We start from the raw sequence: 18197 nt of genomic DNA, 5'->3' as shown, positions 1-18197 counted from the left end.
GCATTATGCAACGCCCCACACCTACGCCGATTATCAGCAGGGAGCCTAATTTACACGCCTGCATACGTGATTACACGCATGCTGACTCGTGACATCACACATACGATGGTGATAACTACAGGATGTTATATAATGCTGCCATGGATCCTGATGTTATTAATTAGATACAACCATTAAAATGATTATTTTATTTATTTTGAGCATGTAATTCATATACATTTTAACAAATGTAATATTAGACAATTATGGTGCATTAAATAATTTTAAGTCATATCTTATCTTTACATTTAATAATAAACAAGAGGCCTGCTGTGAAACTGTGTCAGAGTAACTTCGTCGTCTGTGACGATCATCTCACAAAGGTCTCTTGAAGCATCTTGGAGCCAGTTCTTCTGGATTTAGTCTGTCTCAGTTTGTTCTGTTTCTTCATGTCATTCCAGACAGACTGGATGATGATCAGATCAGATCTCTGTGTGGAACAAACAAAAATTTCACTGGATTATTACAATTAATGGCATGTTTGGAAATGTAAACTGATATTTCCTACTGACACACTACAGCAAAAGATAGAAATAACTGACTTAAAATCATTTTTTAGCTGGAGAAAATACTAGTGTTCTGATAATTTTGGCCACTACTGTATATCTGAGTGCATGTGTTTATCACTAGTGTGGCTTTCCTGAAGACTTGAATGAATTACATAACACAAGAGTTTTGTGAAAAATAGGTTTTGATGAAATATGTGCTAACAGTCAGTCAGAGGAATTCAAAGCACGGCACGCGGCGTTCAAGGCTGCACATCCGTGTGTAAATCTATCTGACATTATTTAATATCAGACAAACTTTGGCACTAGCACACCATCAAATGCACCCTGCATCTGCTGCAATATTGCTGCCATGTTGCCATAGCAACCATTTCCCTCCACATCTGATTGGCCGAGCGGGGCTGCTGTTGAGCGACCGTGCAGATAGGAGTCACATGCAGCGTGCAGAACGGCTGCCGAAGGCTCGGAGGATGACTGCATCTTCACACATCTCTATATGCATCCAGCCACGGTTCACTCTCATTTATCTTTCGGACACTGAAGCCCCAGATTCTGCAATTTTAAGCCATTTTATTTTAGGATCTTTCATCTTACCTGCCTTTCACACTATATTTCTCCAGACTAGAGTGTTATATTGCACATCTTAGAGGTGGGAATCCTTAGGGACCTCACCATTTGATTTGATCTGCTTTTTTCAGGAAGACAATGCAATTACACCAAGACTATACATTGTGATTATTCAGCAACAGCACAGCTCAAAATGTGCATCTATGTAAACATCTAGCATAAAAGTATAACTTTAACGCATTCTGAGTCACTTTGGGTAAAACTGCTTTTGGATAAAGGTGCCAAAAGCATAAAAGTAAATGTACATGATGCAAAATGCTAGTTGGTTGCTTCCTCTGAAAAGATGTGCTTTTAAATCTAGCCGAAAACTTACATGCAGTGTAATGTCTGTAATGATTTGTCCTCCTATGTTTTTTTTTCAATTATCAGAATTAATAATAGTAATAATAACAACATCAGTGGAAAAATGCATAATAATAATAGTAATAATAATAATAATAATAATAATAATAGATTATAATAAAATTACAAAATACTAATACAACTATTATACATTTTATTATAACTAATAATAATGCCAACAACAATAATTATTAATATTATTATTATTAGTAGTAGTATGTATTATTATTATTATTCTATTTCATATCTTAATTACAAATAATAATAATAATAATATAAAATTACAAAATACCAATACAATTATTATTAATTGTGTTTATTATAACTAATAATAATGCCAACAACAATAACTACTATTATTAGTAGTATTAGTAGTATATATTATTATTCTATTTCTTATAACTTAATAATAATATAAAATTATAAAATACTAATACAATTATTATTATTAATTTTGTATAACTAATTAATTGTGTTTATTATAACTAATAATAATGCCAACAACAATAACTACTATTATTAGTAGTATTAGTAGTATATATTATTATTCTATTTCGACTAACTTAATAATAATATAAAATTATAAAATACTAATACAATTATTATTAATTGTTTATTATAACTAATAATAACGCCTACAACAATAATAATAATAATTATTATTAGTAGTATGTATTAATAATATTATTCAATGTCTAATGTAATAATAATAATAATAATATAAAATTACAAAATACTAATAAAATTATTATTGTACTAATAGTAACGCCAATGACAATAATCATTATTATTATTATTAGTAGTAGTAGTAGTATGTATGTATTATCATTATTCTATTTCTTATAACTTAATAATAATATAAAATTACAAAATACTGATACAATTATTATTATTAATTTTGTTTATTATAACTAAAAATAATAATACCAACAACAATTATTATTATTAGTAGAAGTATTAGTATGTATCATTGTTATTCTATTTGTTATAAGTTAATAACAATAATAATAATTATTATTAATATTAATAATTTGTGGACTGATGTAGAATTGTTTTTAGATGTCACAATGGACACAAAAACTGAGGTGTTGTAAGAAAATCAACAAAGTAAAACTTGCAGATGTGAAGGAAACGAGCCGCCTCTCACCGTTTTCATTATTAGAAACTACTGCTTTCAAAACACGACCACACAGTCTTAAGCACTGACGCTGCAGTCAGCGTGGGGAAAACATCCTCGCAGCTTCATCCATGATGTTTTAATACCTCCAGGAAGCTGAAGCACGCAGAAACTCTTTGAGGCCTTTGTTTGACCTCAGAGGCTTTGTTAATGTGCCGCCTCCAGATTATACAACAACATCTGCATACAAAAACCAACAGCAGAGAGCTGACTGAGACTCTAATTAAAGGCGCTCTTCATTAATTAGTAAAACCGCTGTCAACCACACACACAAACCAGAGAGGAAAAACAACCCACACGAATGGAGAACTCATCTCACAGCCTCTGAGGATCAGAAAAACAGGCTCGGCAACTGTGTGTGCAAAGATCTGCAGCGTTGCACGGTGAGCTGCTTTATTTCAGTGTCTGGCCACAACAGGTCTGAACATTTCAGGGCAGAAACAGGAATTTGAAAAACAAAAGGACACAACCTTTTTACAGTCACCAGAGTCTGAATGATAAACACACAACAGCAAGTGTTGCTAGGGAGATTAGGGCACGGTCACCAGTCAGGGCTGCTCATAATAAGCTGTGCATCCTTATATGGACAGAACATTGTCCACCTCTGTCCCAAGTCCAATCTCTTAGTAATATGCAATTATCAAAATGATTTAATCTTAGGCACTTACGTAACAAACCCTGCCAATTCAGAATGCTTTATTCAATGCTAAATGATGCCAGCCTTGACATGGGCCAAACAATTACACAAGTCAGTTCCATCTCATCTCAATGAGCCCTGGGTGAGGCATATGATCAGTGTTTGGGAGAGTCTCTGGAGCGGGACACGCTTAGAAATAAATCTGTGATTTATGCCCATATTCATTTCAGCATATGCCAGCTCCTTGAGCACTGGCCGGAATTGTCCCCCACTGACCCAAGTCCAACCTGTTAGTAATATGCAATTATCAAAATGATTTAATCTTAGGCACTTACGTAACAACCCCTGCCAATTCAGAATGCTTTATTCAATGCTAAATGATGCCAGCCTTGACATGGGCCAAACAATTACACAAGTCAGCTCCATCTCATCTCAATGAGCCCTGGGTGAGGCATATGATCAGTGTTTGGGAGAGTCTCTGGAGCGGGACATGCTTAGAAATAAATCTGTGATTTATGCCCATATTCATTTCACCATATGCCAGCTCCTTGAGCACTGGCCGGAATCCAGATAGGTCACCCAGGACCTTCCCCATGCTGCTTACATTTGTTTCTGTCCCTTCTGTTTCTTATGCCGTCTCTTACAGTACGGAGGACCTTCAGCAGACTGTAATGTCTAGTATTTCTAAGCATGTCTGGAGAGGTTCCACTGAAACCAATAAGATCTGATTCAACCTGATCTATCCTTCAAGGGAGGCTGTGGATCTGCTACAAGCAGACTAGTGTAGGGCCCTATGCAAATGCAGACGGAATGGTGGAATCCAATCATAAAAATAGAATTTTTAATAGAGTGCCACAGAATTTGTCAAATTTTGGATGAATGAATCAAAAATACTATCACTAATAATCACACAATATTTCTTTCATGTTTTAATTTTAATTGTAAACCCCCTTTGTTTGTCAAAAAATTAAAGTTTAATTTTCATTTGATTAAAATATAAATTAAATTAATGTTTTATGGCTTCATTTGATAACCAGAAAAATTTAAATACACAACACAGAATTTCTGAAAAAGAAATAAAAATTTCATAGGGCCCTATTATTGTAAAAATAAATTTTAATAAATTAAGTTGTTTCTATGCATTCAAATAATTAGACATGCTTAAACACTTTTAATAAATTGACGTTAAATTGTATAAGTTTCATGATTTTATTGAATTAAGACATGCTTTTTGATTAATAAAATGTAATTTGAAAAATTGAAATGGAACAAAATGCAATCTAGAAAACTTGAAACGGGAAAAAAAAAATGGAATTTGGATAAATAAATAGATAGATAAATAGATCAAATGGAATTTGGGAAAAAATAAAACTAATTTCACAGGGCCCAACTAGCTCACAGCTCTGGTTCGAAACTTAATGAGCTTCTTGAGCATCGATGTGAAGGCCTGGTCCAGAATATTTCATTTGGCAGCAAAATTGTACAGTTACATTTACTGTTTTTAGCTATTTTTGCATGCAAAATCCAGTAATATCAATAGGAATCTGTGCAATCTGGAATTTCATGTGAGGCTGGAAGATTTCCACATTCAGATTTGGCACCAGCTTCAAGTTGACAATAGACAGTGGACCTTTTTTTGCCCACAAAACTATACTGAAATTCTGCTGAAATGTTGCTATATGACCACACCTGTACTATTTTACATAATGCATGTGAATACTATTAAATGCTGCAGTGATGACGTATTTAGTAGGCCAACCTGGAAGTTACAGTACAGAAGTCGTTTCCCTTGACAAAAACCCAACAGGATTTTCTCGCTGGCTTCTGGATTATTGCAGAAATTAAGCCCCGTGAAAAACAAACATTAATGATTCTTACGTTTTGTTCATCATCAAATTCTTCACAAATGAACACAACTTCTATGAATTTTAAAGCCTAAATACATTATACAACTGCCAGAAACAAACATTTCCAATGGCTCTTTCAGTCTTGATTTTATAAAAGTGTGATCATATTAAATGTTTCTGACAACCTCTGTAGTGCCATTTAGCGACTTGTTAGCAACTGCCTTTTTCAAGAAAAGCAAAAGCTTGAACAAAATCACAACTGAGGTATTACTGAAGTATTTTATGTCATAGAATTAAATGTGAAAATATCTTGAGCTTGTGTTAACCACATACCCTACGTCTGGCATTTAACCAAAAACACATTCAAAACCCCCCAAAACGATGGAATGCCAACTCATTTCTGTCTTTTGGCCTACAAAAACACGTCATAACCCTAACCCTAACCCACTGGAATCAGTTGTGAGTTATGTCTATGTAAAGCTTTTCAAATCACTCATTTGAGCAGTTTAATGATGGCTAAGGTGTTGACTGAAAAGGCAGCTGCCTATGTAGATTAGACAGCAAAGCAGCTCTCCAGGTTATGCTGTTTAGATGAACCTTTCCCAGGTCTGTAAATTTCTGCCTGTTATGAAAAGACCAGCGCAGGTGCCAGAACCAAACTTTCATCACTCGGTTATGTAACTTTAGTTAGTATTGTCTTTGTACAAAAGGGTTGTTTCCTCTTTTTTGCCAGTCTGACTTAAGGGAGAAGGAGAAGGAGAAGACTCCTGGAAAGAACTTACAGCCCATTATTAACCAGACATGTAAAGTCTGGTGATGTAAGAAATCTTGAGCTCCTTAAAAGGATGTGAGTGTCATACAAATGAGATTTAAAATGATCTGCACTTTCAAAGAAAACAAATGACTGTGAGAGAACTGCAGTCTGCAAACGCTCACAGACACACGCCTTGGGATGGATTTCAGTCGATTACATAACACTGCAGACGTAATATCCTTCTAACACTGCTTTTCCTTTTTCTGTGCTTCACATCTGCTTGTGTAAAGCGCTGCCTCCACTTGGAACTGGGGCAAACGGCACACATTTTAAAAGCTTTAAACAAACACAAAGTGTAAGTATATAATCGCCTTTTAAAACTCAAATCGCAATATCGCATTTGCAAGGTTTGGGCAAGTATTTCATGAGGAACAAAGCTAATACCGACTTACACTAAGCCTATTGATCTAGAAAACAAATGTACAACTTCCCCTAAAGCATTTGTAAGTGCTGCACTAACAATTAGCCGTGCACTGATCAGGAAATATGATGAATATGAATATATATGAATTTTAAAACGGTTACAGGTTGAAACTAATCCAAATCACCGATCATTTTCTAACGCCTTTTTTATCATCAGTTTACAATGTCTTTTTGTGAAATGTCAACATTTATGGTAATATTCTGTTCTCACTCTTTGGGATATTAGCAATGATCACACTTTATCCAATACTAACTCTAAATAATTATTGGCATCTGCGATTTGTTTACTCTTTGGGGCTTGGTTTAAGTTGTCACAAACCACTTTTAATAATGCATTTACAAAACTTCTCAGTGATGTTACCCCAGGATAAAGTCAACATTTATGGTAATATTCTGTTCTCACTCTTTGGGATATTAGCAATGATCACACTTTATCCAATACTAACTCTTAAATAATTATTGGCATCTGCGATTTGTTTACTCTTTGGGGCTTGGTTTAAGTTGTCACAAACCCCTTTTAATAATGCATTTACAAAACTTCTCAGTGATGTTACCCCAGGATAATGCAGGATAATGCACACTGCATATACAACATCTGCATATACAACAGATTTACCATCACTAATGTATTTGTTGTTTAATTCACTTCTGCATCTGTTTGCATTTTCGTTTTTATCTCTAATTGGACAGCGCTTCAGCTGAATGTAAAAATGGACATGCTACAATTTATAAGCATGTCATTTATTTTCTAAATAAACAGGCTGTAAACATCTGAATCTGCCATATGTACATCAATTTGACAGTCACCACTGATAAGCTACTACTAAATATATTGTAGAAACTTAATTTTCTGTAAAGCTGCTTTGCAACGATTTGTATCGCGAAAAGCGCTATACAAATAAACTTCAATTGAATTGAATCCAACAATTTACTTCAGTGGCTGCTGTCATATGCAGAGCACTGAGACAAAGCTCATTCATTATTAGTGTCCGTGTATTGTGTGATGCATGCAGCGATTCACAATATCATCTGGTAGAGATCAGTGGTTGATTGAATGGTGCATCCTTGTCATGAACTTTTCTGGGCTTTGAATAAATAGCATCAGTTTCATACAGATGAGCAGCACTAATGTCAATAATAGCACTGCTGAAGCACATAGGAAAGAAAGTTCACCTGGTCATTAATGGAGCTGTAGTCATTGGTGTTGGAAATGTCGTCGTCCTCCGAGTCAAAGAAGTCCTCCTGGTTCTCCAGCAGTTCTGCCAGAATACGGCTTACCGACTCCTGCTCTCTCAGATCCTCCGCATCTGTGTCTAAACTGCAGAACGTAGACAGGAATCAGGTTAAACGTGTGTCATTTTCTGATGGTAAAATACTTTCTTCTATATCAGCTTAATATGTCTGCAGACTGATTTCCTCAACTGTGTAAATGCTGACTTTTTGGTGCAAAATAATTAAAATATTGCTCTGTTTGTTTGAGAATCCAACCATCTGGGCTCTAAAACATTAGCTAAACCATTCGTTTGAGTTTGGGGCAAGACTGTCTTGTCTGTCTAACAGGAAACGAGTGTTTGGGAATCAGTTAATAATGTTCTTTTTAGCAGCATCATATGACCCCTTTAATGCTATTCCATTTGGTGAGTCTAAGGGGCCGTTCACACAGAACGCGTTTTTCCATTCCAATGCGCTACTTTTCTATAGTTTTTCTATGTAAAACGCTAGATGGATGTGTATAACCGTTGTGCTCGCGTCTTTTGCACGCGAGCGCCACATTTTTAAGATGCCATGTCAAGTTAAAAGAATTTCAACTTTTACACACAGCGTCACTCATCAATGTCAGTTCCAAAACAGTGGACCAATCAGAAGACCCCGGAGGCGGGGCAAGCAGTGTGAGCTATTGTTTACAGTAGCAAGTTGGCATGGCAACTGTTTTATTTGACGGCAACATGGCAGAGGAGGCATTCTGCACTGTGCTTTTTTAAAAAGCATTCCTGAGCGCTGCATCTCGGGTTTTTAGACGCGTTTTGTGTGAACGTCCCCTAATGCTGCAGAAATGATACATTTCAGCGTTAATTTTTTCACGGATCTCCACACAATTCATTCGACAGTCAACCACAACATCATCTACCCTGCCCTTTGAATTAATCTTAGCTCTGTTTATCATTTGACCCTATTTAAGACTTTCCCACACAATTGAAACTGTGAAGATTCTGTGTGGGCATATACCAGTATAAACAGTCTTACACTGGAAAAAATGACTGTTCGCTCTTCCAACATGATTTTCTCTTCCGCAAGCAAAATAGCTAATATGAATTATCAGAAACTATAAAAGCATCTTACTGGAAAATGTCTGGCCCGAAGACGGCAGCGAGAGCTCCTATGCTCCAGCTCTCCTCCTGAAGAGACGCCACACCGGACAGAAATCGGCAGAGGAAGCGGAGCAAGCTGTAATTGACCTGCGGCAGCTGTTGAAGGAAGTACTTCATGTTTCTGCCCAGCTCTTCCTCACTGCTGTAGTCTAAAGGAGAGCAAACAAACCAGCGGTCAGAATGAGGAGGAAGTTCAGAGGGACGTGCAGTTATTATGATAGTAGGTGAGCTGGTTGATGTAAAGGCGTGAAAGACTATGGCCGTGCTTTGATGATGCAATCATATTACAAGTCTGTCAAGTTGCCAGAACATTCCAGAAGGTAAAACGAGCATTTGCAGAGAGATGCAACTTAAAGGGATAGTTCACCCACAAATGATAATTACCTCATGATTTGCTCACCCTCGAGCCATCCTAGGTGTATATAACTTTCTTCTTTCAGACAAATACAATCGGAGTTATATTAAAAAAATGTCTGGCTATTCCAAGCTTTATAATGGCAGTGAATGGGTGCTGAGATTTTGAAGCACAAAAAAGTGTGTTCATCCATCATAAAAGGTGCTCCACACGGCTCCAGAGGGTTAATAAAGGCCTTCTGAGATGAATCAATGTGTCTGTATAAGAATAATATCCATATTTAAAACTTTATAAACCGTAATCTCTAGCTTCTGCTAACTGTCTTACAAGTGTTCATGAGAGAGTGGTGTTCCAGCGGATGACGTAGGATGTAGCCGTAGCGTAAGCCAGAGAATATGCTAGTCTCGCCAGAACCATGTTTTGTTTACAGCAAACCAGTCTGTCACTTCTTGGCTTATATATCGAAATCCTCCGACATTTTTCTTTACAAATCCTCGTTTTGTACTTCTAATTCATGACCGTTTTGCTCTCTCTTCCGCGCTTCCATGTTTGTCGCTTCTCACCGGAGTCTATGACAGTTAGAGGAAGCTAGAGATTACGGTTTATAAAGTTTTAAATATGGATATTTTTCTTACACAAGGCCTTTATTAACCCACTGGTCCCGTGTGGAGCACTTTTTATGATGGATGGATGCACTTTTTGGGCTTTAAAAATCTCGACCCTCCATTCACTGCCATTATAAAGCTTGGAAGAGCCGGGACATTTTTTAATGTATCTCCGATAGTATTTGTCTGAAAGAAGAAAGTCATAAACACATAGGATGGATTGAGGGTGAGTAAATAATGGGGTCATTTTAATTTTGGGTGAATTATCTCTTCAAGCCAATTCGGACAGCTGGTAGAATAACAGAGCTTCATCCACCTTGATAGAGCTGCATTATTTGCGCCTGTAAGCCTGCAGGGATGACGGGCTCGGGGAGCTCCTGCAGGAAGAGACGTAGCAGGCTGACGGCGGATGCCAGGTCGGCCTCCTTCTCCAGGTTGACTTCAACGCCGCTATCGTAGCGCTGCCTGAGCCATTCCACGCGTTCTGCGTTCCCGTTCACTAGAAATAGACCCAGGTGCAGCCCTCCTACAAAACACAAACACACAGCTCACTAAGACAAACCTACGTGCAGAATAACGTATAAACATCTCACCGAAGAGACTCTAATCGCTGAATCATTGCACAGAGAAGCTGACTAAGCGGAGCAGTTGCTTGTTAAACTCGTAATCCATTTAGTCAGATCTGTTAGCATGATAACATCAGCTCCGTTCTCTCCGTCTGCCATCTATGAGTTAATGAAACAGACTTGCTGATTTTTTAAAGAGAACTGTGGCAAATTTTTATTTCAGGGCGGAACAAGTTTACATTCTTCAACCCAAATGTTTAGAATAAAACCAATAATGGATATTTTTACGGCTGGGTTCTTGACTGAAGCGCTTTTAAAATAAACTCTAGATTTCTGCCAGATCAGATCAGAAGCTTCCTAAAAGCTCAGTTGGCAAATCAGCATTAGCCGGTCTGTCTCGGTTCCCATTCCTGGTGCTCTGTGTGTGTATATAAGACTCTGCACCGCATGAGGGGAAGCCACAATGTCGCTCGCTGTTATGTCTAAATTAGCTTCAGTACAAAAACATCCTTCCGTATGAAATGGTGGAGGAGAATTGCCAGTGTGCTGAACTCAGAGAGGAAGAGCTGGTGTTTGGAGACAACAGCGGCGGCTAAAGCCCTTTAAAGAACTTAACAGCCCTGCCAACATAGCTTTAACATCCTGCCTGTGCTGCAGTTTAAACATCAGGCTGCAGTCCTCATCTCTTTAAAGAGAATTTAAAATATTCTCACAGTCTGCTGGATGTGCGAGTGAGAAGTTCAGCAATTTGCAGATACCAGTCTTTGAAAAAGAGTAAAACGTGAAGGACTCTGCATTTACGTCTCTACATGCAGCAGTTAATTAGTAAGTGAGAGACTCGCTGTATTGATACAGTGGTATTATAAAAAGCCTCGGGCCGAAAAATTTTCTTATTTTCGCTTTTAACTCTGTGATGTTGCACAATAAAGGAAGTACATCTTTGATCTGGGAGTACAGGGAAGCCACTCCTATCGTACAGTCAAACCAAACAACATTTTTGGCCTTATCAGATGAAAATGTCATGCTCTGCATGCTCTGCTACTTTGATAAATACAAAAATATTTAAACTATTTATGTAGCTGCTATATACTCATGTGTTACACAACCTTGCTGCATATTTGAGAGTAAAGACTTTGGGTTTTTTGAAGGCATATAAACACAATTATTATGACATCACATCATACTAATTACACAACCTTCCAAAGTTTGGGGACAGTAAGAATTTATTTTCTAATATTTTTAAAAAATCAATCGCTTTTGCTCATTAAATTAATTTGATAAAGTAAAAACTGTAATATTGTGAAATACTATTACAATTTAAAATAGTTTTCTATTTATATATATATTTTCTATTTTAATATATTATAAAATATATTTTCAGCATCATTACTCCAGTCTTCAGTGTAACAAGATCCTTTAGAAATAATTTTAATATGCTGATTTGGTTTTATGCTGAACTTTATGCTGAAATTAATTATCAAACTGTAGTAATGCATAATATTTTTGTTGAAAACATGATTTTATTTTCAGAATTCTTTGATTAATAGAAAAGCATTTGTCTGAAATATTTTGTAACATTTTAAATGTCTTTACTGACACTTGTGATCAATTTAATGCATCCTTGCTGAATAATAAAAAAAAGTCTTATTGACCCCAAACTTTTGGATGGGAATGTATATTTGATACACAAACTCATGAAGTTAAAACCAACTAAATTAAAGTGATTGTTAAAAAATAAATAAACACAATAAATCACAATAGCATGGTATTTGAAAACCACAACAAGCTCCAACTATCTGAATACTGTAATCTGTGTATAAAGAATGTAAAGTAAGTAAGCTTACATTCTTTGATGACTTTAATATATTCTTGAACATATTTTGATATCTGTATGAACGTGTATATGTAACATTTTCATTTGCCTGAATGGTTCGGAAACCTCATGAAGCCATGATTCAAATGATAAATATGCACTTTCTGGTCTTTTACTGGTCTTCATTTCTGTCCCTGGAGTAATTTCAGTAACTATGATGCTGCTATCAGTGACGGCTAGAAAGAAAGTGCCATGAATCACCAGGGTCCCCCCTGACTCACCATGCTCTTCAATGTACTCGACGATGCTCCTGACCAGCAGAGGGACCTCATGTCCAGGCTGCCCGCTGTGCTGCACCTCCTCCAGGGGGATCCCGAACACTCTGGTCGTGCTGAGGGAGTCACTGAGGGAAGTATTGAGGCTCTTCCTCATCGCCTCCACAGCCTAGCTGCTTCAGTCCGTCTGCACACAGAGATGCCCAGAACAAGGTCACGTCGACCGGCCAGCTCGTCACCTCTCTGTACAAACACGCTATCATGGGTGGAGCGCGAGCTCAAATGACCAACTCCGGACAACAAGAACAAAACAAGCAGAAAATTGGAGCGGGACCTCTCCCATTCTTATCGTGTGCGAGCGTGGAGAGGAGGAGAGCTTAAATAAGTAGAGCGACTGTCATGTGTAAGGATCGTACAGCCGTCAGATGCGGCACGCCGATTTGGTTGATGGTAGCAGGTGCGATTCTCCTTCAACATGCAAATTCCATCACAAACACAGCGAACAAGCTGTTCATGTTAAGGAAAAACTCTGCGACTGCATCTGATTAGCGTTCGGCATGATCAGAAATGTACACACAATCTGAACTTGATCTGTCGAGACACCTGATGTCTTCATGACAACACCAGCTGGTCTCACGCATCTTATCTCAGCAAGTATGATTGCAACATGAATTGATTTTTTCGTCACAGCAGAGCTTACCTTGTTGTAGAAATGCCCAGAAGTTCACTTTATCTCCTGCTCCACTCACTAGTAGTAAACGAATTGTTCAGCTATGGTTGCTTCAGGTTATGGCAGAAGATGAGCCTGTAGTTCCTCATTGACGGACCGCAAATCCTGTTCAGGACTTCAGTGGTTAAGCTGGAGGAAATAAAACACACACAGAGAATAGCAGCATCAGCAAATGCATCAAAACGGATAATAATCTTTCTGATTAAATACTAGCTGGGGCAAATTTACAAACCACTTATGAACATCTGTGGTCTGAAAAACGTATCTGGTGAAGTTTAAATCTCAGTTAGGAAGAAAAACGGCAGGCAATCTGCTCACCCTGCTGCATATGGCATCACATGAACCACATTTAATACTAAGTGGAATTTTAATCCAAACAAGGTTTCCAATCATGCAACTGAAAGCCTTGATGCTTCACTTACATTTTTCTTGAAAGTGAAGAAAAGGAATGTTAATAAAAGTGTTCAAAGACTCTAAACAAGGAAATTTGAATTCCAAAAACATGACAAACCTACCGTTTAAAAGTTTTGGGTTGTAAGATTTGTTAATGTTTCTTAAGGGAGTCTCTTCCGCTCACCAAAGCTGCATTTATTTGATCAAAAAATACAGTAAAAACAGCAATATTGTGAAATATTATTACAATTTAGAATAACTGTTTTCTATTTGAATATATTGTAAAATGTAATTTATTTCTGTGATGCAAAGCTGAATTTTCAGCATCATTACTCCAGTCTTTAGTGTCATATGATCCTTCAGAAATAATCCAAATATTCTCATTTGCTACTCAAGAAACATTTCTGATTATCATAAAATATATTTTCAGCATCATTACTCCAGTCTTCAGTGTAACAAGATCCTTTAGAAATAATTTTAATATGCTGATTTGGTTTTATGCTGAACTTTATGCTGAAATTAATTATCAAACTGTAGTAATGCATAATATTTTTGTTGAAAACATGATTTTATTTTCAGAATTCTTTGATTAATAGAAAAGCATTTGTCTGAAATATTTTGTAACATTTTAAATGTCTTTACTGACACTTGTGATCAATTTAATGCATCCTTGCTGAATAATAAAAAAAAGTCTTATTGACCCCAAACTTTTGGATGGGAATGTATATTTGATACACAAACTCATGAAGTTAAAACCAACTAAATTAAAGTGATTGTTAAAAAATAAATAAACACAATAAATCACAATAGCATGGTATTTGAAAACCACAACAAGCTCCAACTATCTGAATACTGTAATCTGTGTATAAAGAATGTAAAGTAAGTAAGCTTACATTCTTTGATGACTTTAATATATTCTTGAACATATTTTGATATCTGTATGAACGTGTATATGTAACATTTTCATTTGCCTGAATGGTTCGGAAACCTCATGAAGCCATGATTCAAATGATAAATATGCACTTTCTGGTCTTTTACTGGTCTTCATTTCTGTCCCTGGAGTAATTTCAGTAACTATGATGCTGCTATCAGTGACGGCTAGAAAGAAAGTGCCATGAATCACCAGGGTCCCCCCTGACTCACCATGCTCTTCAATGTACTCGACGATGCTCCTGACCAGCAGAGGGACCTCATGTCCAGGCTGCCCGCTGTGCTGCACCTCCTCCAGGGGGATCCCGAACACTCTGGTCGTGCTGAGGGAGTCACTGAGGGAAGTATTGAGGCTCTTCCTCATCGCCTCCACAGCCTAGCTGCTTCAGTCCGTCTGCACACAGAGATGCCCAGAACAAGGTCACGTCGACCGGCCAGCTCGTCACCTCTCTGTACAAACACGCTATCATGGGTGGAGCGCGAGCTCAAATGACCAACTCCGGACAACAAGAACAAAACAAGCAGAAAATTGGAGCGGGACCTCTCCCATTCTTATCGTGTGTGAGCGTGGAGAGGAGGAGAGCTTAAATAAGTAGAGCGACTGTCATGTGTAAGGATCGTACAGCCGTCAGATGCGGCACGCCGATTTGGTTGATGGTAGCAGGTGCGATTCTCCTTCAACATGCAAATTCCATCACAAACACAGCGAACAAGCTGTTCATGTTAAGGAAAAACTCTGCGACTGCATCTGATTAGCGTTCGGCATGATCAGAAATGTACACACAATCTGAACTTGATCTGTCGAGACACCTGATGTCTTCATGACAACACCAGCTGGTCTCACGCATCTTATCTCAGCAAGTATGATTGCAACATGAATTGATTTTTTCGTCACAGCAGAGCTTACCTTGTTGTAGAAATGCCCAGAAGTTCACTTTATCTCCTGCTCCACTCACTAGTAGTAAACGAATTGTTCAGCTATGGTTGCTTCAGGTTATGGCAGAAGATGAGCCTGTAGTTCCTCATTGACGGACCGCAAATCCTGTTCAGGACTTCAGTGGTTAAGCTGGAGGAAATAAAACACACACAGAGAATAGCAGCATCAGCAAATGCATCAAAACGGATAATAATCTTTCTGATTAAATACTAGCTGGGGCAAATTTACAAACCACTTATGAACATCTGTGGTCTGAAAAACGTATCTGGTGAAGTTTAAATCTCAGTTAGGAAGAAAAACGGCAGGCAATCTGCTCACCCTGCTGCATATGGCATCACATGAACCACATTTAATACTAAGTGGAATTTTAATCCAAACAAGGTTTCCAATCATGCAACTGAAAGCCTTGATGCTTCACTTACATTTTTCTTGAAAGTGAAGAAAAGGAATGTTAATAAAAGTGTTCAAAGACTCTAAACAAGGAAATTTGAATTCCAAAAACATGACAAACCTACCGTTTAAAAGTTTTGGGTTGTAAGATTTGTTAATGTTTCTTAAGGGAGTCTCTTCCGCTCACCAAAGCTGCATTTATTTGATCAAAAAATACAGTAAAAACAGCAATATTGTGAAATATTATTACAATTTAGAATAACTGTTTTCTATTTGAATATATTGTAAAATGTAATTTATTTCTGTGATGCAAAGCTGAATTTTCAGCATCATTACTCCAGTCTTTAGTGTCATATGATCCTTCAGAAATAATCCAAATATTCTCATTTGCTACTCAAGAAACATTTCTGATTATCATCAATGATGAAAACAGTTGAGCTGCTTAATATTTTTGTGAAAACTGATGCATTTTTTCCCCAGGCTTTTTTGATGAATAGTAAGTTCAAAAGAACTCAAATAAAAATTCTTTTTTTGAATGGCACTTTTCCAAGTGTCTTCCAGGATGGGCCTTTTTTCTGAAATGTATACACAGTGTTACAGGTCATTAGATCTACTCCATTACTTGTACTATCATTTACACGAATTACTTTTTAAGATGTTAAGAGCACTGTGCCAAATTACAGACCTCTTTAAGGCACGACTAACTACCCGATACCATGTGGAACAGGAACAAAATGTCCCGAAAACAAATAGGAACGATGTGCGAACTGACCCCTAACAGCAGATGTTATAATCTGCAGACAATTGAGAGTAGATATGCTTCTAATCCCACATATCACGCACGATGACCTTTCACTCACAATGTTGGCCATTGTTAGAGAAGCTAAAAGCGGCTCAGTGCTGAGACAGTATGACCATGGTTCATTCCTCAGAGCTCTGGAGAACACATAATGGGACGATGCTGGAATTTTCTGCAGGCAAATCTCTCCGCATCTCCTTGGTGACATGATGTTTGCAAAGCTAAGTTGTCTTGGTTACTGGTTAGTTGGCAAGTTTGTAGATGCAGTCACAGAAAAGCATGTGATAGATACACAAAGAGCGGCTGCAAACATTCCAGAACATTCCCTGGAACAACAGTGTCCTGAAGACAACCTAACAAGGAGATTTTCAGCCCACTGACAGCACACAAACCAAATCTCAAACGCCAATGATTAATTAATAACTACAGCTATCTTTAGGGATGTCTTTAAAAAGATATGCAATTAGGAGGTGCTCGAGGTTAAAACTAGATCTGACCATTCTCCCTGTAATTTAGGCAAAGCACTTTATTGTAGGTGGTATCTGATAATCAAGTAACAGGCAATAATCAGGGGAACTGGGCTGAATGCAGCACTTCAAATTCTGATATAACACTTTATGGCACTAGTAGTAAAAACTCTTGATATGAATTTTTACAGTCTCACGAGGCAGCACTGCACTGAAATGTCTCTACTTTGTATTTTTCTCCCTCATAATTGTATGTAATTAATTCACCTCAAACCTTTACACTACGAGTAAATCACTCACGTGACTAAATTTTGCACCAGGTGACTAAATAATGTGTGTCATTAGTAGGGGTGGCCGATATGACCAAAATCTTATATCACGATATGAGTAATTTTATATCACAATAACGATATATATCATGATTAGGCATGGGCCGGTATGAGATTCTGACGGTATGATAACCTTAGATAAAAATATCACGGTTTCACGGTATTGCGATTACAGCTCTAAAATATGTTATTTTTAAATGTCTGGGTAAAAACAACAACTTTTTTTCCCACTGAACACATTTTATTTTTAAGAAACAGAGAGAACATTTTGGAACAGTAAACATGTCAGGCTAAATAATTAGAATAAATAATTAAATTCTTCTTAATTAAATGCAGTCACTTAAGTGAGCCTAAACCTGCAGCTCAACAATAATCAGAACATAAATAAATTAATTTCTGTAAAAAATAAAATTAAAAAAATGTATAAAAAATGCATGCATGAACCTGCAGCTCAACAAGGTTTTTGGAGACATGCTCGCTTTCTACACATTCATCTTTCAGTCCAAGTTATGATGCAGGAATGTTCACCTTCCCGGATTAAGTTTGGAGCTATGGTTTGGAGCGGTGAGGTAATCATATGACCCCTTTAAGTAAATATAATGGCCGATATATTGCGTCACCAAAAATTATTGAGGTCATGTACATATATTGCGCGATAAGTCAAAATATTGATTATTGCGACAGGCCTACATATACAGTATATATAGGTATTAGTGGTGTCAAACGATTAATCGCGATTAATTGCATTCAAAATAAAAGCTTTTTCTCACATAATATATGTGGGTGTACTGTGTATATTTATTATGTATATATAAATACAAACAAAC

The 18197-nt window shown here is 37.1% G+C and overlaps 1 protein-coding gene across 6 annotated transcripts in view; it reads right to left on the bottom strand.

Annotated features, from left to right (window-relative positions):
* The window catches only part of fam13b (family with sequence similarity 13 member B), a 67922-nt gene that overhangs the window by 35228 nt on the left and 14497 nt on the right, over positions 1-18197 (bottom strand). For 5 of the 6 annotated variants that reach the window (XR_001640157.1, XR_001640156.1, XM_016553657.1 and 2 more), the window contains exons 1-5: positions 13096-13252; positions 12402-12582; positions 10058-10267; positions 8753-8930; positions 7586-7730 (exon numbers count right to left, since the gene is read on the bottom strand). Coding sequence is in view for 4 of the 6 variants with exons in the window: in XM_016553657.1 (XP_016409143.1) it covers positions 7586-7730; positions 8753-8930; positions 10058-10267; positions 12402-12552 (684 nt within the window). In the remaining 2 variants the exon portion in view is untranslated. Of the gene's footprint in view, positions 1-7585; positions 7731-8752; positions 8931-10057; positions 10268-12401; positions 12583-13095; positions 13253-14661; positions 14843-15355; positions 15515-18197 lie in introns of those variants that run through there. The other variant, XM_016553658.1, reaches the window with a different exon arrangement.

This window comes from Sinocyclocheilus rhinocerous, unplaced genomic scaffold, assembly GCF_001515625.1.
Source record: "Sinocyclocheilus rhinocerous isolate Xijiao unplaced genomic scaffold, SAMN03320098_v1.1 scaffold44, whole genome shotgun sequence".
Classification (NCBI taxonomy): Eukaryota; Metazoa; Chordata; class Actinopteri; order Cypriniformes; family Cyprinidae; genus Sinocyclocheilus; species Sinocyclocheilus rhinocerous.
This window is presented reverse-complemented; position numbering and strand designations above follow the sequence as displayed.